At 43.2% G+C, this 26,872-nt stretch overlaps 1 protein-coding gene across 2 annotated transcripts in view; it reads left to right on the top strand.

The window, feature by feature from the left end:
• The window catches only part of GOSR1 (golgi SNAP receptor complex member 1), a 58,837-nt gene that overhangs the window by 10,648 nt on the left and 21,317 nt on the right, over window positions 1-26,872 (top strand). For both annotated transcript variants that reach the window (XM_069945825.1, XM_069945824.1), the window contains exons 3-6: window positions 1,939-2,026; window positions 4,376-4,483; window positions 7,443-7,534; window positions 11,200-11,274. In XM_069945825.1, the coding sequence (XP_069801926.1) occupies window positions 1,939-2,026; window positions 4,376-4,483; window positions 7,443-7,534; window positions 11,200-11,274 (363 nt within the window). The remainder of the gene's footprint in view (window positions 1-1,938; window positions 2,027-4,375; window positions 4,484-7,442; window positions 7,535-11,199; window positions 11,275-26,872) is intronic.

The following is a 26,872-nucleotide window of genomic DNA, read 5'->3' as shown; positions in this document are numbered from 1 at the left end:
ATAACATGGTGATGTCACTTCCTGGATAACATGGTGATGTCACGACCTGACTCCCAGAGCTGTGCGGGCTGCGGCTGCTTAAGAGGATGATGGCAGATGGATGCTCAGTGTCCCCCAGTGCCCTGTGTCCCTCTGCCATCATCCTCTTCAGCAGCCACAGCCCACACAGCTCTGGGAGTCGGGTTGTGACATCACCACCATATCCAGGAAGTGACATCACTATGTTATCCAGGAAGTGACATCACCATGTTATCCAGGAAGTGACATCACCATGTTATCCAGGAAGTGACATCACCATGTTATCCAGGAAGTGAAGCCTTGATGCAGTAGTAAGTGCAGGGAAAAAATCACTTTGGGGGAGATTTATCAAAGGGTGTAAAATTTAGACTGGTGCAAACTGCCCACAGCAACCAATCACAGCTCAGCTTTAGGCTCTGCTGAAAGGAAAGAGGAACTGTGATTGGTTGCTGTGGGCAGTTTGCACCAGTCTAAATTTTACACCCTTTGATAAATCTCCCCCTTCATTTGCATTTCCCGTAATAAGTGTATATTGGTGATTTGTTTAACTTTTGGGGGACAATTCAGTATGTTACTCAAAATTTTCCCTGGGCTTTAAAGTGAGGAGTACAACAGCATCCAAATTCAGTCTGAGATCTTCAGTTTATTGCAAATCCATGAGCAGACAAGCGACATTTCGACCTCAGAAGATCTCAAACTGAACTTGGACTCTGTTGGATGACTTCTTGCTTGTCGCTTCCCAGGATAACTGACACTCCAGCGTGCATCCATTATGCTCCACCGACACTCTCCAGAACTTATTAGACACTGCTGTTGGATCACAAATTTTTCTGTCATACAGACATGTCAAAGGTTTTAATTGATCGGGGTCTGAGTGTTCACATCCATACAGGTCGGGGAGAAGACCGAAGCTGCAGCCAGTCCTCTCCCGCTCAGTGTTAGGAAAAAAAAGAGTTGGGCTCATAATGTAAGTCTATGGACCCTGACTTTTTTTTTTCCTAATACAGAGCGGGGAGAGGATGCGCTACAGCACGATCTTCTCCCAGTTCGTTCTCCCGATCGGTACAGGTCTGAATACTCAGAACCGGACCGATCAAAACTTTTGACATGTCTCTATGACATATCAAAAGTTTATACAAACGACAGTGACACTTTAAGCCACTTTAAAGTGTACTTGCCAATTTTGGAATATTTACTATTAGAAGGTGGGGGAGTTCCTGTATTGTCAAATGCATTAAGTTGCATTATAAATGAAGCAATTTTAGGCTTACTTTACTGCACTCACTGATATGACGTTAGAAAGAGATGGTAGACTAATACTGAGAAACCATTATAACATTAGGCAGACAGCTAAGCGCACTAATAATATACATTGATTTGCTTTTCCTTCTTCTTTCATGTCTGTCTGTAAGTTTTACAAAATGCATGTGCTCGAGCACAGAAACTAGCTTGTCCTGGCTTAACAAATCAGATTTTTTGAAAAGTTATGTTCGCTATACATAACCTTTTTAAAGGGGTATTCCCATCTCAACTAACATAGTTATACTTGAAGGGCTCATCAAGTTTTTGCAAATAATTTCATTTTGTAAGTGTACCTCCTTCTCCTGATATGCTGCTCTTTTCATCCTATTGTTGACAGTGCTGTGTGTAGGTTATTGACCTCCACTCTGCTCTAAAAGCAGTGGGAGAAAAAGAGCGGCAAATCAGGCGAAGGAGGCAAGTTGCTAAATGATTGTATTTGCATGAGTTTTACAATTATAACTATATTAGTTGAGATGAGGTTACGCCTTTAAGTCCTGTATGCAAATTTGGCTCTTGTATAGGAAGATGTCATATGCATACCATTTTTTGAAAATGTGTCAACCTCTATGCACCTGGTTTATGGTTGAAAATGTGAAATTGTGCTTTTCATGCCCGCAGTTCTGACACAACTCCACTCCTAAATGGATCGAGTCAGGATCACATGTTCGAAACCATGGCTGTCGAGATTGAGCAGCTTCTTACAAAGGTATGTTGTGTTACTTGTGTACTATCTTGGTATACAAAGAAAATCTTTGTATGCACCAAAACGTATTGCTGTAATTGCGTACAGTGGCAAAGTCACCTATTAACTCCCACTGGAAAAAAACAGTGCTCCCTTAAAGTGATATTGGCCCCCCGTTTCCATATCAGGAATTCTCAGCACCCTTCTTAAAGTGACACCGTCACCCCCTTAGTGCATTCTGACATCTCTACACAGGTGTAAAGGGTAAATTTAGTGTTTTTCATATCTTATTTCATATCATACGTCATGGTGCTTGTTCAAGTAAAAAGTGTCCTTTTATCAACTGCAGATTGTATTAAGTGGGCGTGGCCTCGCGGCACTAGCGCCACATAACCCCGCCCACAACGGCACGGTTGGCCCCGCCCCCTTGACGCCCATTGGTTGTCCAACGTAAAGGGGGTGGAGTCTAGACCTTTCGGCCAGCCTGTTCCAATGGCCGGCGAGGGGGCGGGGCCAATTGTGCCGTTGTGGGCGGGGTTATGTGGCGCTAGTGCCGCGAGGCCACGCCCACTTAATACAATCTGCAGATGATAAAAAGACACTTTTTACTTGAACAAGCACCATGACATATGATATGAAATAAGGTATGAAAAACACTAAATTTACCCTTTACACCTGTGTAGAGATGTCAGAATGAACAAAGGGGGTGACAGTGTCACTTTAAGCTTTTATTGTGAACAATTCATATCTTACCGAATAAAGGATTTCTTGGTGGTCTATCAACTCAAAAATGCATGTTAGAGTTGTTGGACAGTGCCATAGGGGAGTTGTGCCCCATATCCCCGCCCATATTGGTGCCGTAGACTGGGCCCCTCTGTGATATCATCTGCATCTAGGCCGCACCCCCTCTGCAACCATTGGAATGGGTCAACCTAGAGGGGGCAGAGCCTAGGCGTCTAAGTCAGCCCAGTCCAATGGCTACAGAGGGGCAAGAGCCTAAATGACGTCATGGATGGGTGGTGCCTATGGCGACGATGTGGGTGGAAATATTTGGCACTACGGCCGTAAAACCCTGCCTATACGGTACTGTCCACAAACCATAACATGCATTTTTGAGGGGAGAGACCACAAAGAAATCCTTTATATTGTAAGATATGAAATGTCCAGAATATAAGCTTAAAGGAAACCAATCAACCCAGTCGGGCTGATATGGTTCCCTGAACCGCTGTATACAGCTCCTGCAGCAGCAGCGGCTCCATACCCTTGTCAAGTCACCTCGCTCTGCCTGTCACAGCGCTTCGAGGGATGATTGACAGGCAGAGAGGCCAGTAAAGGACCTCTCTGCCTGTCATTCATCCCCTCGGAGCGCGCTGACAGGCAGAGAGCGGTGACTAGACACGGATGGGAGCTGCCCAGATGACTACTTCCCCGCCGCTGCCTGTCACGCGCCTGGGTGATTAAACTGCTTTTTTTCGGGTATACAGCTCCTGCTTCAGCCGCGGCCGGTACGTGCCACGGTTGCTGCAGGAGCTGTATACATCGGTTCAGGGAACCATATCAGCCCAATTGGTTTCCTTTAAGAATGGTGCTGAGAACTCCTTATATGGAAAGTGGGTGACAATGTCACTTTAAATCCTGTGGATAGGGGGCAAGCTAGGTTAAATCGGTAAACCCCTTGAAGTTACAGTAATAAGTGGAAGGGAACCTATGAGTATCATGCTGTCTGAACCACAAGCAGAATGAAATTTTCCTGATAGGGTCCCTTATTGCAGTGATCCATGGGGTAATCTGAATGGCTGTTTTACTTCTGAGTCATCATGTAACTTGGTAGAAAAAGGATCTCTGAGCATCAGGATGGTCCCTGGCCCTGACCGACAGATCTCTCTCCATGCATGAATAGGTATAGAGGTCTGTCAATCAGGGCCGGGCTCCATCCTAATGATTTAAAGCTCTATTCCTTGCCAAAGTTACATCTATGATTACTCTGAAGCAGTACATCTGTGAATGGTTCATGCTGCCTGTATTTTTAAACTAACAACAGGTTCCCTTTAATAGAAAAGTAAACAGCTGGAAGCTGTAAATCACTCCCTATGTGGAGGACAGGTATGTTGAGGACAGGTACTTCTTCAGGGTTCAGGTATACTGTATATGTGGCCAAGTAAGCTACAATAATTCTGAAAAAGAGCAACATAACAGCCTGGCACATGAAGCAGCCGCCATGTACTGGAAAACATAAAGTAGATGGAGAAGTGAGATTGCCGGAATGGGTAGATAAATAAAACCATGTGTAGTCCTATAGAACAGAGGGTAATACAGGTGTAAATTGATTTACTGTTTGTTCCAAACCTTTCATTTATCTGTGATTTTTTTCAGCTTACCGGGGTGAATGACAAGATGGCAGAGTACAGCAGCACAGCTGGCGTGACATCAATAAATGCAGCACTAATGCACACATTGCAGAGGCACAGAGATATACTGCAGGTAGGTTACAGAAACTGCCATTTTTTTTATGTATTTTATTAAGATTGTACATGACATGATATGACAGTACCGATCCAGAGATCGCAGATCAAGGATCAATATAGGGAAAACAGATACAGTACAATAAGGGCGGAGTACACACAATGTGTAATATTTTGTAACGTTATATAGAAACAAATCCCCATAAAGGGGGTCAACTGACTCAAAGCTGCACACAATCCTTACCCTAAAAAAAGGGAAAAACCTCCACAAACAAGGATCAAGGCTTGACAATGTCCAACGTCTCTGAGCGGCAACACTAACTGTTACCCCTTTCCCCCCCAATATAATACGTACACCGTTCTCAGGTATAGCAAGTAAGCAATGAGTCCCTCAAAGTAGTATATCAAGTGACTGTATAATTAATTTGCGAGGAATCGCACCAGGAGCCCCAAACTTCACAAAATATACAGGGACATCCTCTATGTTTGAACACAAGGTCTTCTTAAGATGTGGCAGTATTAACCAGGGCCAGCCATTCCAGCAACACCAGAGACCTATGGTCCATCGAGTGTATTGCTATGGCCTTATGAGACAAAAATAAAGATTCTCCCAAAAATATCGTCCACACTTCTTCATCTAATATACCCAAGAGGCAGCATTTTGGAGAGTGTTCTATTGGGTGCCAAACAATCCTATCAAGTAAATTCAACACTTCACAGGACACTCCTAGATGTGCGAAGTGCAGATGTTTCGGTCTATGGCACTCTGTCGTAGTACGCTTGCCCATTTTACACAGTCTAACCGGGGTGAGGTAATTATGCAGGGTTAGAAAAACAAGGCTGCTGTTTTTCCCAAACGTCACCTTTCTTTCCCACAGGTGGTTGTGTATGGTACCGCAGAGCACCATATTCAACACTGATCAGCTACTTCATAGACAATGAATGGAGCGCAGGGTGCACACATGCTTTGTGTAGTGTTCATCTCATGAGCAGTTTTGTCCCCATTCCCGATCAGTGGGGATCCCAGCAGCTGGACCCCCCATGATTAAGCTGCTATCCCATATCTTGTAGATGGGGGATAAGTTTATCAACTTATATAAACTTTATTATCAACTTTATAAACTTTATTATTAACTTTTATAAACTTTATTTACCTTTAAACTTAACAAGCTGGGCCTGCTAGCGTCAGAGGTGAATGAAATCAATAAAATTCTGTACACCAGATATATCCCGGTGCGGTTGGTGACTAGAAGGACAGTGCTGACAAATGGCATGCTGGAAGGTAGTGAGTATCTTTGCTGTCACTGTTAGGGTCAGTTCACACTGAGCAAATTTGGCGGAAATTCAGAATCCCGCCTGCCTCAGTGTCAAACAGTGTGTCTATGGGAGGGCTCGCACTCATCCTCTCTCCTCTATGCAAGCCCTCCCATAGACAAGCCAAATTTGCTCAGTGTAAACTGGCCCCTAAAGATAGGGGGGCTCTGGTATTAGCTCTAGGAGCTAAAAATGAAGTAGAAGTCCTGCTGTGACATCTGCAGGTAAAGAGGGACAACTCTTGTAAGGGATGAAAAAAGAACAATGTATTGCTCTGCTATAACTACTGTGGAAAGTTGGGAACACTGCTGTGACTGATGGTAGACAAGAGCGAGGCAGTGCCGTTTCTACCACTAGAACATGGGGAACTAGAAAAGAAATGCAAAACGCTGCTATGAATATGGAAGAGCTTTGCTGCATGTACTGTGACCCTGTGGTTTGTAATGAGCACATTGTTGGTAAGTCGCTAGCCCTTAAGGCCGTATTACACGGCACGATAATGAGGGGGAAGCAAGTGCCAACCTGTCAGATCAGTGATCGCTTCCCCCTCGTTCCCCACTCACTGTCTGTGCCTTTACACGCACAGACAGCAAGCAGGGAACAGCGGGAGGGGCTCCCTGGACTGTCCTTAGATCGTGCGGGCTGCCTATTGAAGTCAGTGATGGTCCGCTGCTGCAGTTACTATTGCACGGATGAGCGGCAGACCGTCACTATCATGATTTTGAAAGACCACGCGGTCTTTTACCATGCGCTATTACACCGAACAATTATCGGACAGTAATTGTTTGGTGTATGAGGGCCTGAGCCTGAGTAGATGGGCTCAGCCCTGTTTATTGTGTTAGACTCTAGAACTGCATTCACAGTTTTGCCCTCTAAATCTTCCATCGTTCTGCTTAAAGTGAATTTTAGTAAGTTAAATTTTAAAGAGGGTTCTCCAGCGCTACAAAAACATGGCCACTTTCTTCCAGAGACAGCCCCTCTCTTGTCTCCAGCTTGGGCGGGGTTTTGCTGCTTAGTTCCATTGAAGTGAATGGAGCTTAATTGCAAACCCCACCTGAACTGGAGACAAGAGTCGTGTTGTCTCTGAGAGAAAGTGGCCATGTTTTTGTAGCACTGGATAACCCCTTTGAGATGTATAATGGGATCCCGGCAATGACTAGAATAAAAGGGATGCATCACTAGCGGAGCGCAGCGGCCTATTTGTGTACTTACACAGCAAGGTTCAGCAACTCTGCTCTATATGTTTTAATGGGGCTAGGTCCCACTTGTATGCTCCATGCTCGGTCAGGTGAGGCGCTGTGCAGAGAAAATGTCAAAGAGCCAATTACTCCCTCCCAGTAGTCACATCCCTATAGATCAAATAAGTTAAAAAGTGAAATCACTTTTCTGTACTGTGAAATGCCCTTTAAGCTTCATCCATTTTCCTTTTAGAACTCATGTATAGTTCATGGGCTTTTCATTACTCTGGAGTTCAGTCTTCAAGTATCTGATAACTCTCATCCATGGCAATATAGGATGAAGGCTGGAGCAATGTAAGAATGACGGTTACACTCTGCTTCTTAGTTCTACTTGATTCCTTATAACATATTAATCTGTGTGCATGTACACTTGCTATTAACTATAATGCAATCCATTTATTAATAGATGAGATTGTTATTTTACAGGATTACACACATGAATTCCACAAAACAAAAGCTAATTTCCAGGCAATTCGAGAAAGAGAAGACCTCTTGGGATCCGTGCGGAAGGATATTGAGTAAGTCACAAATGATTTTAGAGAGTCTCAGCAGATGGCTTGAGTGGTCAGTGCTGAGTGCTGCTTTCTTTTCAAAGATTTATAGCTCTGATATTATAGCACATTCCTGATTCCTTTCATGTTATTTTAGAACTGCTTTCTACACAGCAATATAGCCCTATTCAGCAGCACAGGAAGTCGCTTTACTTTATGGTCTTTGTATTTTTAGACTGTATGTGTTAACGTAACCATTACTAGACCAGGTCCATTCCTCCTCCTCCTCATATATATATATATATATATATATATATATATATATATATATATATACACACAAATATACATACAGATTTAAAAAGCAAAGTTTTATTCGGTTACTCAGATCATTTTAGCAGCGTTTTTTTCTGTGATGCATAAGGCTTTATTTTTATGTCATTTTTAGGAGTACATTTTTATTCTTGGTCTATTTATTCTTGGTCTATTGGGAAAAAATTATTAAAAAAATATTATTTTTCATTTTTCTATCCTGTTATGGTCATTTTCATACGGGCACAGGACCAGAAGCTGACAATGGGCTGTTTTTTTTTATGTTTTGTTTAAAGTGTCACTGTTGTTTGTAAAAACTCTAGACATGTCATAGAGACATGTCGAAAGTTTTGATCAGTCTGAGTGTTCAGACACGTGCTATAGAGACCCACTTGTTCTCTTGATTGGTACAGGTATGAACACTCAGACCCAGACCAATTAAAACTTTTGACATGTCTCTATGACATCAACAGTTTTTAAAAACGACAGTGACACTTTAATTTGTCTATTCATTTTTATTTATTTTTGTGTGTTCACTCCCCCCCACACCCCTTCGGGGTACCTTTTAACATTGCATGCGTTTATCATTATTGCTAATTTCCTGTGTAAGGGCCCATTCACACTGAGCAAATTCGGCAGAATCCCGCCTGCCTCAGTTTTTAAACAGTGTGTCTATGAAAGGGCTCGTGTGCCTCCGCTCAAAGAATTAAAGGGGTTGTCCGGCGATAAAAAATTATTCACAGAATAACACACATTACAAAGTTATACAACCTTGTAATGTATGTTATGTCGTTGAATGGCCCCCTTCCCCGTGTTTCCCCCCACCCACGCTAGACCCGGAAGTGTGGTGCATTATACTCACCGCATCTCGTGTCGTCCACGGTCTCCGATCGTCAGCAGTGACGTCTTCTTCGGGAGGCCGGCGGATCTTCCCGAGTGTCGGCCACCCTCTGCAGCGTCATCCGAAGCTCAGCCGCGATTGGCTGAGCATAACTGTGCTCAGCCAATCGCGGCTGAGCGGCTGACGACGCGGCCACGTCATCAGCTGCTCAGCCGCGATTGGCTGAGCACAGTTATGCTCAGCCAATCGCGGCTGAGCTTCGGATGACGCTGCAGAGGGCGGCCGGCACTCGGGAAGATCCGCTGGCCTCCCGAAGAAGACGTCACTGCTGAGGATCGGAGACCGTGGTCGGCACGTGACAGGTAATGTATAGCGCACCACACTTCCGGGTACACGGGTGGGGGTGGTGGGACACGGGGAAGGGGGCCATTCACAGACATAACATACATTACAAAGTTGTATAACTTTGTAATGTGTGTTATTCTGTGAATAATTTTTTATCGCCGGACAACCCCTTTAACATGTCAGTTCTTTGAGAGGAGAGCGGAGGTGTTCGAGCCCTTTCATAGACACACTTTGACACTAAGGCAGGCGGAATTCTGCCGAATTTGGTCATTGTGAACATGCCCTAACTAAGGCTGGCGTATTATTTGGGATATAGTGAGGAATATAGGCTGTATTCATGTTTAAGGTGAGGGTGGCATCCATCTTCTCCAGGCAGCAGGATTAAAATGCTGAGCAGATTAAGCTTGTGTGAACCTGAACTTGCTTATCTCTAGCCATGACACTCTTTGCACAGTTGATCTGGGTCTGCAAAGACTCTGCATATCCAAGAGCATGATGATCACATGATCGCCAAGATAGGAAGAAGGAAGCCATATGGCTCCTGCCAAGTTGTGAGCAAAGTGCTTATTGAGTAGTATGTACACAGTGATCCCTGCCTTGTCTCTTTAGAGCCCTTCTGTCCCTGACAGCCAGCTCCCCTCTACTGCATCAGTGTGATCTCCATATTGCTGCCCATTAGCAAGAACTTTCAGAAAATGTGCTGCAAAGTTTTGTGTGTATAAGCCAAGCCCTTTTCAGCAAGCCAATCCCATTTCACAGTAAGCCCCTACCCCTTGTGATGCAAGGCACAAAATTGGCAAAAAAAAGGTCTAAAAAACTTTGAAAACAATAGAGGGGGAGTATATATATCAAGATCGGCGCACTCGTACGTAGGTCTTAAATTAGACCTAGCCCCCTTTTCCCTGCCAAATTCACTAAGAGGCACACGCCTCTTAGTCAGTCCGGTCAGCAGTGCCCCCAGCCCTGCGCCGGCGTACCAAATTTGATTTGGTAGATTCGGATCTTGATTGCGATGCCTCCTCCCTGCCTTGCCCCTCATGAGCCCCCCTACCCGCCCATCAGGCCGATGCGGCAGGCATACGTCAGGAAGAAGGGGTGAATCTGCGCCTTCTCCCTGGTGTACGCCCCTGCCATAAGTTTCATAAATGTCCCCCATTGTGTACAGCATGTAAGCCATGTACAGTTTACACCTTATTTTTGGTGAAGGCAGGTTTATGTCCCCTGGTCTTGAGTGTATATGGTTATTTGGTATGTTACTCAAATTATTGATAGTTCTCAACTGGCTACAGAGTTCAGCTATTGGCAAGTTCTTCTCCGATACCAATCTGATTTATGTTAGCTTTTTTTCTGCTGCCCTACAATAGTAAATGTATTATGCAGAAAACATAGCTGCTTTCCTTTAAAGGGATAGTTCACAAAAAATATTTTTCTTTCAAATCAACTGGTGCCAGAAAGCGCTAGAGATTTGTAATTTACTTCTATTAAAAAATCTTCCAGCACTTACCAGCTCTGTTACTGCTCTGGACAGTTCCTGACATGGACAGAGGTGGCAGCAGAGAGCACTGTGTCAGACTGGAAAGAATACACCACTTTATGCAGGACATAAGGCAGCTGATAAGTACTGGAAGACTTGAGAATATTAAATAGAAGTAAATTACAAATCTATGGCACTTTCTGGCACCAGTTGATTTGAAAATTTCTTTGCTGAACTACCCCTTTAAACAGCAACCCAGGCAAGGTGGTGGCAGCAGCTGATAAGTACTGGAAGACTTGAGATTTTTTAAATAGAAGTAAATTACAAATCTATATAGCTTTCTGAATTTTTTGTTTTGAAAGAAAAGGAGTTTTTAATTGAAGTAAATTACAAATCTCTGGCACTTTCTGGCACCAGTTGATTTGAAAGAAAAAAATTTGGGTGAACAACCCCTTTAAAAATAACGCCGCACCTGCCTTCAGTTTTGTTTGTGGTATTGCAGCTTAGCTGTATTGTGAATGGAGCCAAGTTGAAATACCACACATGACCTGAGGACATGAGTGGTGCTGTTCTTGGAGGAAATCCGCCACGTTTTTCTAATTTTGGACAACTTTCTCTGAAAGGAGGATAGAGAGCTCCTTCCGTGCTGTGTAATGTAGTATTTTCTGGATGTTAGTAGAACTGTATAAATAAACTCCTCGGTTGTTGTCTCCTTCACAGATCTTACAAAACAGGCTCTGGTGTGAACAACAGGAGGACAGAGCTGTTCCTGAAAGAACACGAGCACCTTAGAAGGTAAGATGAAGCGGCTGCCCTGAAGCCTATGGAGCTAATGTGTGCAGTATAGATTTTCACTTCCTATGGCCTAATTGCTCTCTACAATGATCTAATAGCCAATAGGCTGATCCAGCAGCTATGCATGCAGAGCACAGGGCTCATGCTTCACAGCAAATCACACCTTCAGCAAGTTTAAGAATAGACCTCATTACAAGAATAGGGACTTCCTCGAAAGTAATATGTCATCACAATTGTGCAGCTTCTTTGTAGGCGGTCACTTACCCAGTAGAAGCCCCTATCTCCATATTGCAGACGCTGTTTTCTGTTATTGGAGAAGCAGCATATTCCAAATCGGTAATATGTTATCTATTCTTTGCTTTTCCTGTGGGTGAATGTAGGCAGATCATTTACTTTCATGTAGCCAGTATTGATTATTAGACTAAGGAAAGTACAAAGGAATTAGGAAAATCCTTGTGGATTCAGTCCATTCTTCATCGTCTTGGAGATGGGTATGAACCTTCTGGTAACAATAATAATTTAAATCCAGTGATTTAAAAAGGACCTGTCACCCCAGCTGCCGGGGTGAAGCCCGTCCGACCCCCAGGTGGAGCACCTTATACTTATCCCTCTCTCGAACTCCCGGTCCCGGACCCAGTCCCGCTGCCGAGAGATCCCCGTCGGAAGCCGTGAGCGCACTCACCAGAGATGAGTCCGATGCCCATAGAGAATGACTGCTACATCCGGTATGTGTGAAGGCACCCTTAAAGTACAGGATGCTCTTTATTAATCTGTGTGAGCTTTTCTCTCTGTTCCCCCCTCCCTTCTGAGACAGCTGATGTAAACAAGTCCCTGACTGGCTTTATCTGCAACATTGTAGCTTCTTTGTAATGCTGGAAGGGTTATTCTGAGGTGAAGTTGCTGATAAGCTACAATGTTGCAGATAAAGCTTGCCTTGGACTCTTTTACATCAGAAGGGAGGGGGGAGACAGAAAAAAGTGCGCACACAGATTTATGTGTCTTCAGCAGGAAGCAGCAGCTCAGAACTGGGGGTAGGAGACTGAATAGATAACAAGTATGGAAGTGAATTATCCCTTTAAATCTTACTTTCCTTTCCTTTCTCCCTTTTTGTAACTGTCCCATTATTGGGGAATTCATTGTGTTACAGCTTTATAGATAATGCAAATACAAAAAACTCCAAGGTAAGGGCATTACAGTGACAGTAGGTACAGAGAAAAAAGGTAAAAAGATACAAAGGTAGAAAGGATATCACAAGCTTAAATATATATACATTCCAGCTCTCTGTATTGAATGAACTCTTCTTAGATCGTTGCTGGTTGTACAGCCTAACCCCAGTGGGGATGAAAGACTTCTGGTCGCGCTCTTTCTCGCACTTTGGGTGAAGTAGTGGGTCTCTGACCATACTGCCCAGTGCTATCACGGTCTCATGCATGGGATGGGAGTTATTCTCCAGCGTGGACAATATCCTTCTGTCACCCACCACCTGCGCCGGGTCGAGGGGGCTCCCCAGGACAGAGCTTGCCTTTCTAATCAGCTTGTCAAGTCTCTTGTGAGTCAGGTATAATTACTAAATTCCTGAACCGCATCAGATAGTATTGTGTGAAATATTTTGCTGTTCCAAGCTTTTTTACTATAGATAAAAGAAGAACTCCAGCAAAAAACATAATTTCACAGGAGGCGGGGGAAACATAATAAACAAGTGCTTCCCTCTCCCTATGCCTCCGCAGGGCCACGTCACAGACTCCTGGACCCCAGCCGGAACTTATTTTTTTCACGAGTTGTGATGTTGTCATGACTTGGGGGGGGGGCGGGGAATACCCGAACTGGCTAATGGAATGCCCACTGAGCCATTCAGTGACTACGGTGGTGTCCTGCCCCAGTCACTGACTGGCTGAGCAGGCAATACATCAGCCGGATTGTAACATCCCATTAGAAGCAGATCCTGAAGCCTGGCTGGAGTCCTGGAGCTGTAAGCCAGTTCTGCTTAGGCATGGGGTGAGGGAAGTAGTACTTATTTGTTATGTCCCCCCCCACCCCCACCCTCCTGTAAAATTATGGTTTCTGCCAGAGATCTCTCTTAATATATAGCCTTCCTGGGTTTTCACAGGATCTGTTGTGCTGCACATTTCTCTTCCGTTATATTAAAAATAGAAAATCCTAAAATCTTGCAGTTTTACGCCTTGAATTTTTCATTCCACCACAGTCATCACAGGCAGGATTACAATGAATGGTTATACCAATAAAAACATAACAAAGGACAAAAAATTCTTCCAAATCTGCTGGTGCCAGGAAGTGGTGTATTCTCTCCAGTCTGGAGAGCAGGAGAGGTTTTCTGTGGAGATTATATAGCTGTAATATAGTCGCATTTTAAATGCTTTGCCTGTTATGGCAAAGGAAATAGAAGAAATAATTCTGCCCTACTTATCAGTATCATTTTTTTCTAAATTGTCTTTTTATTTTTTTTTCTGTACTATGGTTACTTATTCTTATTAACGTACCTTAACAGTTTCTCCTTTATTACATTACCGTTGTATATAAATGATTGTTTACGTGTGATTTCTGTGCGGTTCTGTCCTGTGACCACCAGAGGGCACTGTGTATGTGTCAGAATGCCGCAGCCTTGTATTACCCTTATAGACCTGTATTCAGCAGTTTACAGTTCAACCCGGACAGCTTTCAGAGCTTTTCCAAGTAATTAAAATGTAGATTGTTAATTTGAAGTAGATGAAGTGGATCATGAACCGTGATGCACTTTCTTGCTGAGTCCCTGCCTGGGGCCAGGATACTTTGTACAATCATGTTTCTGAGTAGGAGGTAAGGTAATATGGAGTAATTGCTATATCAATAGGCAACTTCTGTTTAACCCATTGCTATAGAATCTTTCAGTAGCTGATAATCCTGTAGCTGGGAATATATGCAGCTGCTATATATACAATAATAATTTTTCAGTGGCTCTTTTCACACCTCCATCATGGCTTTCATTATATCAGACCATCACTGCAGTGTTGATCTTGGCCGACATAATCCACTTAAAATGGATTCTGTTATGGTCTTTGTGGCTTTGACAGGAAGAATAGCAATGTGTACTGCACTTTCTCTTCCTGTGAGATCTGATGGAACTACCAGTGAAATCTCCAAATGGGGTATCTGGAGTAATGTGAATGGAGCCTAAAGCAATACAGCATAAAGCAATTGCTTTATAAAGGGGTAGCATTCAAATCGATGTTGGAACAGATCACATCAATTCTACTAGGGCAAAACACTCAGTGATTAGGCATTAGCGGTAATATCCTTCGGGACCTATCAGAGGAAGCGATTTTTAATGATAAGGCTGGGTTCACACTGTGTTTTTGCAGTCCGTTTTATGCAACAACAAAAAAAAAATGAATGAAAAACTGAGCTGCCTTGAGACGTCATGTCTCAAGCCGCAGCTCACACCAGCAAGCAACAGTGGGACGGGAGAACAGGGCGGCGCCAGCTAGGACCCGTCGCTGGAACCGGGGAGGTGAGTGATCGGCGGCCACTATTTCCACCCCTTCCCCGGCCATACCCTAAAAATAACCCCAGCCCGGAGTACCCCTTTAAGTCTTAAAGGAGAAGTCCGGGGAAAATTTTTATTAAAGTATTGTATTGCTCTCCAAAAGCTATACAAATCACCAATATACACTTATTACGCAAAATGCACATAAAGAGCTTTTTTCCCTGCACTTACTACTGTATCAAGGCTTCACTTCCTGGATAACATGGTGATGTCACTTCCTGGATAACATGGTGATGTCACGACCTGACTCTCAGAGCTGTAAGGGCTGTGGCTGCTAAATAGGATGATGGCAGAGGGATGCTGAGTGTCCCCCCAGTGCCCTGTGTCCCTCAGTGTCCCCCTGCCATCATCCTCTCTATCAGCCACAAAGCCTGCACAGCTCTGGGAGTCGGGTCGTGACATCACCATGTTATCCAGGAAGTAAAGCCTTGATGCAGTAGTAGGTGCAGGGTAAAAAGCACTTTATAAGCATTTCCCGTAACAAGTGTATATTGGTGATTTGTATAACTTTTGGGGGACAATACAATACTTTAATAAAAAATTTCCCCGGACTTCTCCTTTAACTCACCCTACCACATTCTGCAGCTTTGACTTCTATTCTCTGCACTGACAGACCGCTGGCTGCTCAGCAAATCACTGGCCGAGACAGGCCGCAGACAGTGATTGGCTGAGCTGCTGTATCCTGTCATTGCAGAGATCGAAACAAAAGGCAGAGCTGAGGACACCTGGGGACGTGGTAAGGTGAGTTAATACTTTATTATCTCAAACTACAATAATCAGCCGCCGGCCACGCATCACTATTACACGTAGCTATTACATGTAGAAATGCGCGTTCAAAGCCTGATGATTTTAGGTCTGGATTTGAAGAAACGATAAGCCGATGATCGTTTCATCAGCTGATCGTTTTCTCTATTACAAGGAGTGATAACTGGCCGAATCGGCCCGATTTAGCCAATTATCGCTCTGTGTAACCTTTATCGATCCCAGCAATTAAATGAACAATGTGGAATTACACGGAATGATTAGCGAATGAATGTGGAATTACAGCAAATGGTTACCGTTAATTTTAGGTTGCGATCAACAACTTTTTCGTTCATTGCCTGCATACACACAAAACGGTTATCGTTTAAATTCAAACGCTATAACGATTTTTGAAACCATCTTCTTCTTTAGATCTTGTAGTGCCTGATTCCTCAGAGCAGTTTTCTTATTTAAAGTTTCTTAGAAGCAGCAAATGCTCTTAAGGTAGAGATGACACAATAATTCCAGCCTCTTCTTAGATATTTGACAGGGACAGAAAAGCAATCAACACATCTGCCAGAGTTCTTCAAGGTAGAATTTGAGGTGCTCCTAGGAGTGGGCTCCTGTAAAGGGAAACTAACAGCAGGTTCGGAGTATGTATCCTGCTGCCATGTTCCCATAAAGCCGGGCACCCTGAGAATGAAGGTCATTTTCTTACATTCATCTCTTGATTAAAAAGAAGTTTAGCGAAATTGCCAGTGAAAATGAAGGTAAGCAAATGACCTTCATTCTCAGGGTACCGGCTCTATGGGAACGTAACAGTAGGTTAGAGTCTGTACCCATGGTATCTTTCATAATTGCCATTTTGGACCATAAAGGGGTTGTCCAGTGTATGGTATTTTTTTTTTAATATACTACTGCTAGTGCATACAAAACAATAATCATCCTATACTTACCTCTCCGCTCTCCCCTGGTGTCGCCGGTGTCCCCCCACTGACTGCAGAGCCACTATTTCTGAGACTGCCTGCTCAGCCAATCACTGGCCACGGGGTTATCCTATCTCAGCCAGTGATTGGCTGACCAGGCTGTCACTCCCGAGACGAGGAAGTAGAGGCTCTGCAGTAAGCGGGGGGACACTGGCGACACCAGGGAAGCGTGGATGGGTAAGCATAACAGGTTTCTGTTATGTGTACCAGCAGCAATGTATAACAAATATACCAAACTCCAGACATCCCCTTTAAAGTGAAGGTGGCTACTTGCCAGTACACCAATGTATCCCTTTGGCAGGACGTTGATATATATTTATATATATACAGTGGTGCCTTGGATTACGAGCATAATACGTTCCGGGGCCGCGCTTGTAATCCAAATCCACTCTTATAGCAAAGTAATTTTCCCATAAGAAATCATAGAAATGCAGACAATTGGTTCCACACCCCAGAAATTATGATTTATTATTCTTAATAACATGTAGAACAGATGAAATAAACAATGAGAATTGGCTGAATATGTCATATTGTAAGTTACTGTACAGTATAGCAATCAGCAAGAGTATAACGTATAGTAAGTGCATAAACCTGAAAACATAGATACAGGATGGGGCTAGGTTCACACTATGTATCTGTGCGGCTGTATTGCGGGCGGTAAATCATCGGCCGGATTTTTCCGGTTAATGCATACGCTGGAAAGTATACGATATACGGCTGCACAGTGCACACTATGTATGAACCTACGGCCCTATCGTAAATGGACCCGTAAAAAATGAACAAGACCATTGTTTGCGGCTGGAACAGTGCAAATTCACGGCCGTGGATTGAGAGGCGGTCCGTACGGAGTACTTCAAAAATAGCCGGCAATAATGCCGAATGCCGATGCCTCTAATAGTTAATATATTAAATTAATAAAACACATTTTCTTTGTAATAAAGTCCCTTTCGTTGTTCAATAATTTAATTCTAACGAATCCATCATTGTGCAATTAAATATACTGTTAAAATAAATATATATATATATAAATAAATTTATATTTATATATATATTTTTTGACAGTATATTTAATTGCACAATGATGGATTCGTTTAAATTAAATTATTGAACAACGAAAGGGACTTTATTACAAAGAAACCAGTTGGGTTAAAAACCAAGCGACAGCAGCCTGGTAACACCAGGGTGGGAAGAGCCATTGGTTTAGGCCCTCCCCAGCCTAAATCTTACCAGCCTGCTGCCGCCCAGTCCAGGAGCGCCAATTTTGACGCTGCGGGACCACTGGCACCCGGCTCTTCCCAGTACCCCTGGTGGCATTGGGTACTGGGGTAATAATGGGGGGTTAATGTTAGCCATTTTATACCTGCTAACACTAGGCCCCGACTTAGTAATGGATTCCGTCTATTAGACGGCTTCCACTACTAAGTCTATAAAGTAAAGAAATAAAGACAAGACACAAGTGAAAACATTTTTTTAATTCAAATAAAAACACCCCCACACCCCTCATTGACCATTTTATTAAAAAAAAAACACCAAACAAACGCTGGTCATCGACGTAGTCCACCGAATCCAACGTAATCCACAGGATACCGATATCTGAAAAACAAAAAGGGAGAAACACACAAAAACACACAAACAGGAGCACAACACCCATCATTGTGAGCGGTGTTGTGCACCTTACAGTATGCAGCATCTTTACAGATCGCTGCTTACGGTCTGGCCCCCAAGGGGTTAAGGGAGGATGTATTGCATCCCCCTTAACCCCTTGGGGGCCAGACTGATGTCAGACTGCACCCATCCCAGCGAGGAAGGGGTTAAGTGACCCCCCTTCCTTGCTGGGAGGGGTGCAGTGCAGGGGAGGGGGTGGGGAGAGCTTCATACTCACCCCGATGTTGTCTCTTCGCTGGTCCGCAGCACAATGAAGTCACTGTACTGCGGACCGGCTCTTTATATGTGCGATCAGCCAATCGGCTGAGCACACATATAATTCAAAATGTTTCTTCTAATAATGCTATTGTGATAACATAATTAGAAGAAACATTTGATGTTTTAATTAAAGTAAAGTGATGATTAGTACAGAATGCTCTATTGCCGGCAATATGAATTAACGGCTTAATGGAGCTTCCTGTACTAATTAATATTTAATTAATAAAAAAAAACATTTTTGTTGTAATAAAATCAGTTTCGTTGTTCAATTATTTAATTTAAACAAATCCATCATTGTGCAATTAAATATACTGTCAAAAAATAAATATATATACACTCACCGGCCACTTTATTAGGTACACCTGTCCAACTGCACGTTTCCACTTAATTTCTAATCAGCCAATCACATGGCGGCAACTCAGTGCATTTAGGCATGTAGACATGGTCAAGACAATCTCCTGCAGTTCAAACCGAGCATCAGTATGGGGAAGAAAGGTGATTTGAGGGCCTTTGAACGTGGCATGGTTGTTGGTGCCAGAAGGGCTGGTCTGAGTGTTTCAGAAACTGCTGATCTACTGGGAATTTCACGCACAACCATCTCTAGAGTTTACAGAGAATGGTCCGAAAAAGAAAAAACATCCAGTGAGCGGCAGTTCTGTGGGCGGAAATGCCTTGTTGATGCCAGAGGTCAGAGGAGAATGGGCAAACTGGTTTGAGCTGATAGAAAGGCAACAGTGACTCAAATAGCCAACCGTTACAACCAAGGTAGGCAGAAGAGCATCTCTGAACGCACAGTACGTCCAACTTTGAGGCAGATGGGCTACAGCAGCAGAAGACCACACCGGGTGCCACTCCTTTCAGCTAAGAACAGGAAACTGAGGCTACAATTTGCACGAGCTCATCGAAATTGGACAGTAGAAGATTGGAAAAACGTTGCCTGGTCTGATGAGTCTCGATTTCTGCTGCGACATTCGGATGGTAGGGTCAGAATTTGGCGTCAACAACATGAAAGCATGGATCCATCCTGCCTTGTATCAACGGTTCAGGCTGCTGGTGGTGGTGTCATGGTGTGGGGAATATTTTCTTGGCACTCTTTGGGCCCCTTGGTACCAATTGAGCATCGTTGCAACGCCACAGCCTACCTGAGTATTGTTGCTGACCATGTCCATCCCTTTATGACCACAATGTACCCAACATCTGATGGCTACTTTCAGCAGGATAATGCGCCATGTCATAACGCTAGAATCATCTCAGACTGGTTTCTTGAACATGACAATGAGTTCACTGTACTCCAATGGCCTCCACAGTCACCAGATCTCAATCCAATAGAGCATCTTTGGGATGTGGTGGAACGGGAGATTGGCATCATTGATGTGCAGCCGACAAATCTGCGGCAACTGTGTGATGCCATCATGTCAATATGGACCAAAATCTCTGAGGAAGCTTCCAGCACCTTGTTGTATCTATGCCACGAAGAATTGAGGCAGTTCTGAAGGCAAAAGGGGGTCCAACCCGTTACTAGCATGGTGTACCTAATAAAGTGGCCAGTGAGTGTATAAATATACATTTATTTATATATATATTTATTTTAACAGTATATTTAATTGCAAAATGATGGATTCGTTTAAATTGAATTATTGAACAACGAAAGAGACTTTATTACAACGAAAATGTGTTTTATTATTTAAATATATTAACCATGAGAGGCATCGGCATTAGTGCAGAGGATCGCAAACCCCGCTAATAGCGATTCATGTAAACTGTTTCCCTGCTTTCCCTGATGCATCCAGAGGTGTTTGCATCACTTTCTAAAGATTTTATTTGTTATTTTTAGTTGAACCAGATTTCCACGTAAATGACCGTATGTTTTCAGCCGCATGTCTATTTTTTCCCACGGCCGTAGTTTCAGCCGCACATTTCCAGCCGCATAAAAAATACAGATACATAGTGTGAACATAGCCTGGAACTGCAAATCCTCATAATGCAGTAGCATAGTACAACAGGCTACAAAAGAGAGCAGAGCTTCTGCCAGAGGTCTGTGTGGTCACATGACTGCAACGGGGGAGGGGTGTGTTCAGCATGGACCAATCAGGAAGTGAGAGTCACAGAGCAGTACGTAGAAACTGTGACGCGCTAGGCACTGTCCCTTTTGTATGCGCAATCAAGGGAGAGGGCTGTGGTGTGCAGTCTTAGCATGTGTGGCGTCTTGTGCACTTTAACTGGTGGTGCTGTGCATGAAGATCATTGTAAACATAGAATGAAGAAACGAAGCAGGAAGCGGCAACTCACCAACCAGTGCGATTTATTCAAGGTACATGCTGTACATCAGCTCACAGGCAAGGCATTCTGAGTGTCTTCCACTGAGGCTCAGTGGAAGACACTCAGAATGCCTTGCCTGTGAGCTGATGTACAGCATGTACCTTGAATAAATCGCACTGGTTGGTGAGTTGGCACTTCCTGCTTTGTTTCTTCATTCTAGAGTCTCAGAGCTGCGCAGGAGGACAATGACAGAAACTTTTCTATACAGCAGTGTGAATGGCTGAGTGTAAGTGCAAGCACATTATTGCAGCAGTGTGTATAGCTGAGTGTAAGTGCAGGCACATTATAGCAGGAATGGAGAGGATGGGAAACACAAGGGCTTACAGAGACTGCAGGGAGCATGAAATACGAAGGAAGTGGATCTACTATGATTTGGAAGGTGAGGGAGACTTCCTGGGTCAGAGTACAGTGCTGTAGACCCCGCTATGCAGACCATGCCCCTCCCCCACTCCCCCTCCCACCCAGTACAGGGAGCTCTTACACCAAAGCAATGCTCTTAAACCAAGTAACAATTTTTAAAAATTGTGAGCTCTTCTTGCAAAACGTTCTTAATCCAAGATACCACTGCATATAATATATATATATATATATATATATATATATATATATATATATATATATATATATTTAGGCCATTCCATCCAAACTGAACCTTTCGTAAAACATAGTTAAACCTAGTAAAACTGCAATTTAGTTATAAATATACATTAAGAGTCTTAATTTATATTAACTTTTGTGGTTAAATTGCATTTTTCTTTAATTAGCTGTTAAAAAAAAAATGTTTAGGTGTTACGAAAGGTTCAGTTTGGATGGAATGGCCCATATATATATATGTATGTATATATATCCCAAACGTACGGGGAAATCTTGATGTGAACGCTCTGTTACCAAGTTACGATTGGCCGTATTTATCTTCCATTTGCTATGAGAAGATGTTAATTCCTACTATGTCACCTACAGTATTAATATAAAGTAAATGTCATTCCTCCTCATCCTGGGATATTCTACTGCTTGATATATGGCTGCATTAACCTATATACTCTCCTTTCCCCATCTTCCTGACAGTGGTGAGGAGTGGCCTATTAGTTGGGGCTATACATGCAGTATCGCTCCGCTTTCCCCCCCTGCTGTGTATCAGCCTCACAGACAAATCAGACAATTTGCACAGCTCATCTGCAACTCAGAACCCACTTGTCACTTTATATTACCCAAGTCTATTTCCTGCTACTCCCTAATACATTCTCCTTATAAAGTGACAAGCCAATATGCATGATTTATATAAGAGGACCAATGGTAATGAAGAAAAATGATCGCACCGCCTAAATCCTGTTCGCTATAACTATAGAGCTGACACTTTAAAATGCACTTTAGTTGGCAAAATAAAGTGTAGGCACTAGTTGTGTATGTCTTTATGTTATACAGCAGGTCAAGGTTTGTGATATTTGAGATCCAAGTGGTTCCTATTTTTACGTGGGGAATTTTTTGTCACCTATGTGTGAAGAAGACAAAAATGAAGAATAACAAAATAACTAAGTTCAGCCTTTCACCCTTAGGGTCTTTACACTATGCTGCGGGCTTCGCTTGAAGTTCTGCTTGTCCCAATGATTCAATAGGATGTCTCGTGCACTCTCGTTGACATGCAGAACATAGTGTGAACGGACCCTTAAAGAGTAGTCACTCTTGAGTCCTTATACAAATTTATTTATTCCTTAAGCACATCTAAGGGTCTCTAGAGTACAGTGTACACAGATCATGTAGTATCCATGCCGATTGTCACTTCATTCCCCTGATAATGGGCCCATGTAAAAGGGCCAACTATCGGGTGATAAACGCTTGTTCGTCGGCCAATCAGATCTATTATGCAGGCATGAAAATCATTGATACAGGTCGCACCATTGAAAATAGGTGATGTGGAGCTGACAATAATGAAATTACAATTTATTAAAGGGATAACTAAGCAAAACAAAGTCCTTTCAAATCAACTGGTGCCAGAGATTTGTAATTTACTTCTATTAAAAAATCTCCAGTCTTTCAGTACTTATCAGCTGCTGTATGTCCTGCAGTAAGTGGTATATTCTCTCCAGTCTGACACAGTGCTCTCTGCTGCCACCTCTGTCCATTTCAGTAACTGTCCAGAGCAGTAACATACGAACCTCTCCTGCTCTCTAGACTGGAAAGAATACATCATTTCCTGCAGGACATACAGCAGCTAAGTACTGGAAGACTTGACATTTTTAGTAGACGTAAATTACAAATTTCTGGCACCATTTGATTTGAAAGGCATTTTGCTGAACTACCCCTTTAATCATTTGTGCGGTGAGGCCTGCATGGTCATTGAGATCTCCCGATCACAGCGGGTTTCAGCAGTGAGATACGTTGTGATCTATAACTTTTGACATCCCTGATGACTTATAAAAAGTTATTTTTGAAGACATTTAAATACACTGGAAATGTTACCCTTCATCTTTTTAGCTAGCCACATTCTGAGAGCTAAATTATACTTATTTTTGTATTATTTGTTAGGCCTTGGGCTTGGGCTTTCCCTCTAAATACTCTACCCTGGCCATTAGGGGGCACAGAGAACTCTCCTCCTTTTTAATGCCGTAATCAGAATTGTTTTTTTCCAGTATCGGCACAGTACAGCGCTGTACATCTATGGCACACAACAGGAAAGGGTTAAAATGTCTCCAAGATGGGATTTTCTTGGCACATTCGTAATGCAATCCTGGGCTGTTTTGTTCGGACGACCTCTTACAGTCGTCAGCTAAAAGACAAACCTTCCCAACCAAACCATCTGCTGCGCGCCCTACAGACGGAGACCAACCTCACTGATCATAACTGATGACGCCTCCGAATGTTAGAGGATTTATCTGCAACTTAGAGTTTCTCATTTATGTTACTATTATGTTAATAAGTTTGCTCAGATGCTTTGCCAACCTGTGCACTCTTGTCACGTTGACTCAGAAGATTTATGGCTACAGCAGTCAATTACCTTTGCATAAGTTGCTGTTTAATATATATTTTGCTGTAGGAAATTGATAAGGTTTTTTTTTGCCACTAGTTGAAAACATTTGTCATAGTCATGTATTACATCTTTGTGCAATTTCTGTGTCTGAGGATTGGACTATGTGCTGACTCAGACCCGAAAAATAGGGAGAGTTGTGCTCATATGTACAAGCGTTACCGGCGTCCTGTTTGCATGAGTGATACTATACTGTAGTAATGGCCACAGACACCCATGCCTTTATCCAAATAGATCTGGATTATGGCCCACCTAAAATCACAGTTCTTTCTATATTTTGTAAAATTTAGTTAAGCAGACTCTGTCAGTAGGTTTCTGCTGTCCTATCTCAGGGTAGCATAAACTAGTGACAGAGAAGCTGAGCAGAATGATGTATCACTTACATTGTTCTGTGCAGCTGATCCAGAGATCTCCTCCTGAATAACATGGACAATAAGTAGTCCTCTCCATTATGTGCATGAGCCCAGTAGTCCTGGATATTCATGAGAAGCTGAAAACTCCGCCTACCAGCTGCTGATTGGCCGTATAGGCAGTCAAATGTCAATCAGCAGTGGAGGGAGGGGTGTGGCAAGAATCCTATTCTCCTGCATATTAGGAGAACGCTGAATGATGTAAGTAATACACCGATCTGTTCAGTTTTTCTGTCACTAGTTTATGCTGTCTTCATTTAAGGCAGAATAAACCTAGTGTCAGATTCCCTTTAAGACGAGATTAGAAGTAGGGCTGAGCGATTTATCAAATTGATTAGATTAATTATCCATCAAACATAACCATGAAATTGATAGTATCTGCACCTGCAGGTAGTTATAAGATTGCAACAGGACACATAGGTATAGACCACATGGCAATGCTGATAATTAGTATTTATTCACAGGAACCTGTCAGGTCCAGCTGAGAGCAGCATAACATAGCGACAGACACTCTGTTACCATCGATTTGTTGCAGGCAGTAGTTTTAAAGCAGTGATATGCTGAAATACACAGCGTGCACCGGTACTGCAGGAGAAGAGTCACCATTATTCCTGAGAAGCCTCTGGCCCTGTCTATCTGCTGATAATTGGCAAGTTTCTCACCATGTACAACTTTACACTTAGCTATAAGCAACAGAACGCTGGAAACAGCATGTCTGTCACTACGGCCGTCAGCGAGGCCAACATTATCCGAACCTGAACACTCGGCGTTTGATTCTCCGCAGCTGCAAAAGTTGAATGCCGCCCTAAGGAGTCCTTAAATACATGGAAACATTGTTTGTTACAGTCCATTATTTTAAGACAAGAACGGCAACTTTTTAAGTCATCATAAAAAATACACTGTGTGAACATGGCCATAGGCTGTATCCATGTTTTTCCTGGCAGCCCTAGGGTAGCATTCAACTTCTTCAGCCACAGAGAATGAAACGCAGAGCATTCGGTTTCACAGAACATTGCTGAATCTGAACTGTTGTTACAGGTCCGTTCATCTCTATTGAGAAGGCCTTGATCATTACAGAGGTACTCTGGGCTGGGGTTATTTTTATTGTGTGGCCGGGGAGGGGGTGGATATAGACGCCACGGGTCACTTACCTCCCCGGTTCCAGCGTCGGGTCCCGGATTGCGCCACCCTGTTTTCCTGTCCCGCTTCTGGTCTGAGCTGCGGCTTGAAACGTGACGTCTCAAGGCAGCTCAGCCATTCAGCGGTCGTAGTAGGGTCCCCCCTCAGCCGCTGAATAGCTGAGCTGCCTTGAGACGTCACGTCTCAAGCCGCAGCTCAGACCAGGAAGCGACAGTGGGACGGGAGAGCAGGGCAGCGCGATCCGGGACCTAGCGCTGGAACCGGGAAGGTAAGTGACCGGCGGCCTCTATATCCACCCCTTCCCAGGCCATACAATAAAAATAACCCCTGCCTGGAGTACCCCTTTAAGATTCACTTACTCCCTCTTTGAACATCACTTGTTAAAGTGTCACTGTCATTTCACAAAACTTTTGACATGTCATAGAGACAAAAGATTTGATCGGTCGGGGTCTAAGTATCTCTATGACATGTCAAAAGTTTTGTGAAGCGACAGTGACACTCGCTTAGATAACATTTGTGTCATTTTAAAAAATGTAGGTAGTTCCACAGGGTTTGCAAACATAAGCGTACATATAACCATATTTGAACAAAAGAACAAGTAAGAATTTACCTTTGAATAGTATTTGCTGGTCCCAACTCATTGTATGATAAAAATTTACTAATCCGCTCACTTTTGGGATTTAAGAAAAAAAAAAAAAAGTTTTTGTTTGCTTGGCTGGAAGCAAAGTTTATTGAAGAAGAAGGAAAAGAAACGTATTAGTGCTGCGAGTTGTCTCTAAAGCGGAGGAGCTGTGTACTAATGAAGCCGAAAGCTCAAGGGAACGAGCGCTTCCACCTAATTATAAACATTTTTACTTAAACCAGATGTGGATGGGCCCAGTCCTTTCATCTCTCCCAAGCGTTTCTTTTATCTTCGAAGATTCCCAGCACTGCGGACAAATGAGAGCTAGCATTATATTTCTCCGGGCTTCAATCTTTTCTGCCTTAGAAATGACCCATTTGATGCAAGTTGAAGCAATTTCCCTGTCACTGTGTGTGCCTTAACCTACTCACCCGAAGATTTGGCCGAACAAAGAATCAAATCTTTTTTGTGAGAAGACCAATCTCCTATTCACAGTGATCAGAAATCTAGCCTGTCCTCTTAATTAGATGATGACCCCCAAGTGAGACGCTGGTAGTTACTCCGTCTCCTCCACATTTGGATTGTTTCCGTCTTGATGACCCTATCATATAACTTATACTGTGGACGTTGCTTTGGTTGGGAGAATGTGTTTTTATACTTCTCATATTCAATGGCATTAAGACTTTGAAAATGTGAAAATGTGGTCAAGGGTGAAAAGGAAAGTACTTAAAGGGAATCTGTCAGCTGTAACTTTTCTTCCAAACGGCTGACACTGCAGTACATATCAGCTGCTGTATGTCCTGCAGAAAGCTGTGTATTCTTTCCAGTCTGACGCAGTGCTCTCTGCTGCCACCTCTGTCCATGTCAGGAACTGTCCAGAGCAGTAGCAAATCC

The sequence above is a fragment of the Dendropsophus ebraccatus genome, chromosome 11 (assembly GCF_027789765.1).
Source record: "Dendropsophus ebraccatus isolate aDenEbr1 chromosome 11, aDenEbr1.pat, whole genome shotgun sequence".
Classification (NCBI taxonomy): Eukaryota; Metazoa; Chordata; class Amphibia; order Anura; family Hylidae; genus Dendropsophus; species Dendropsophus ebraccatus.
Note: the sequence above shows the minus strand (reverse complement) of the source record. Positions and strands in the feature narration are given on the sequence as shown.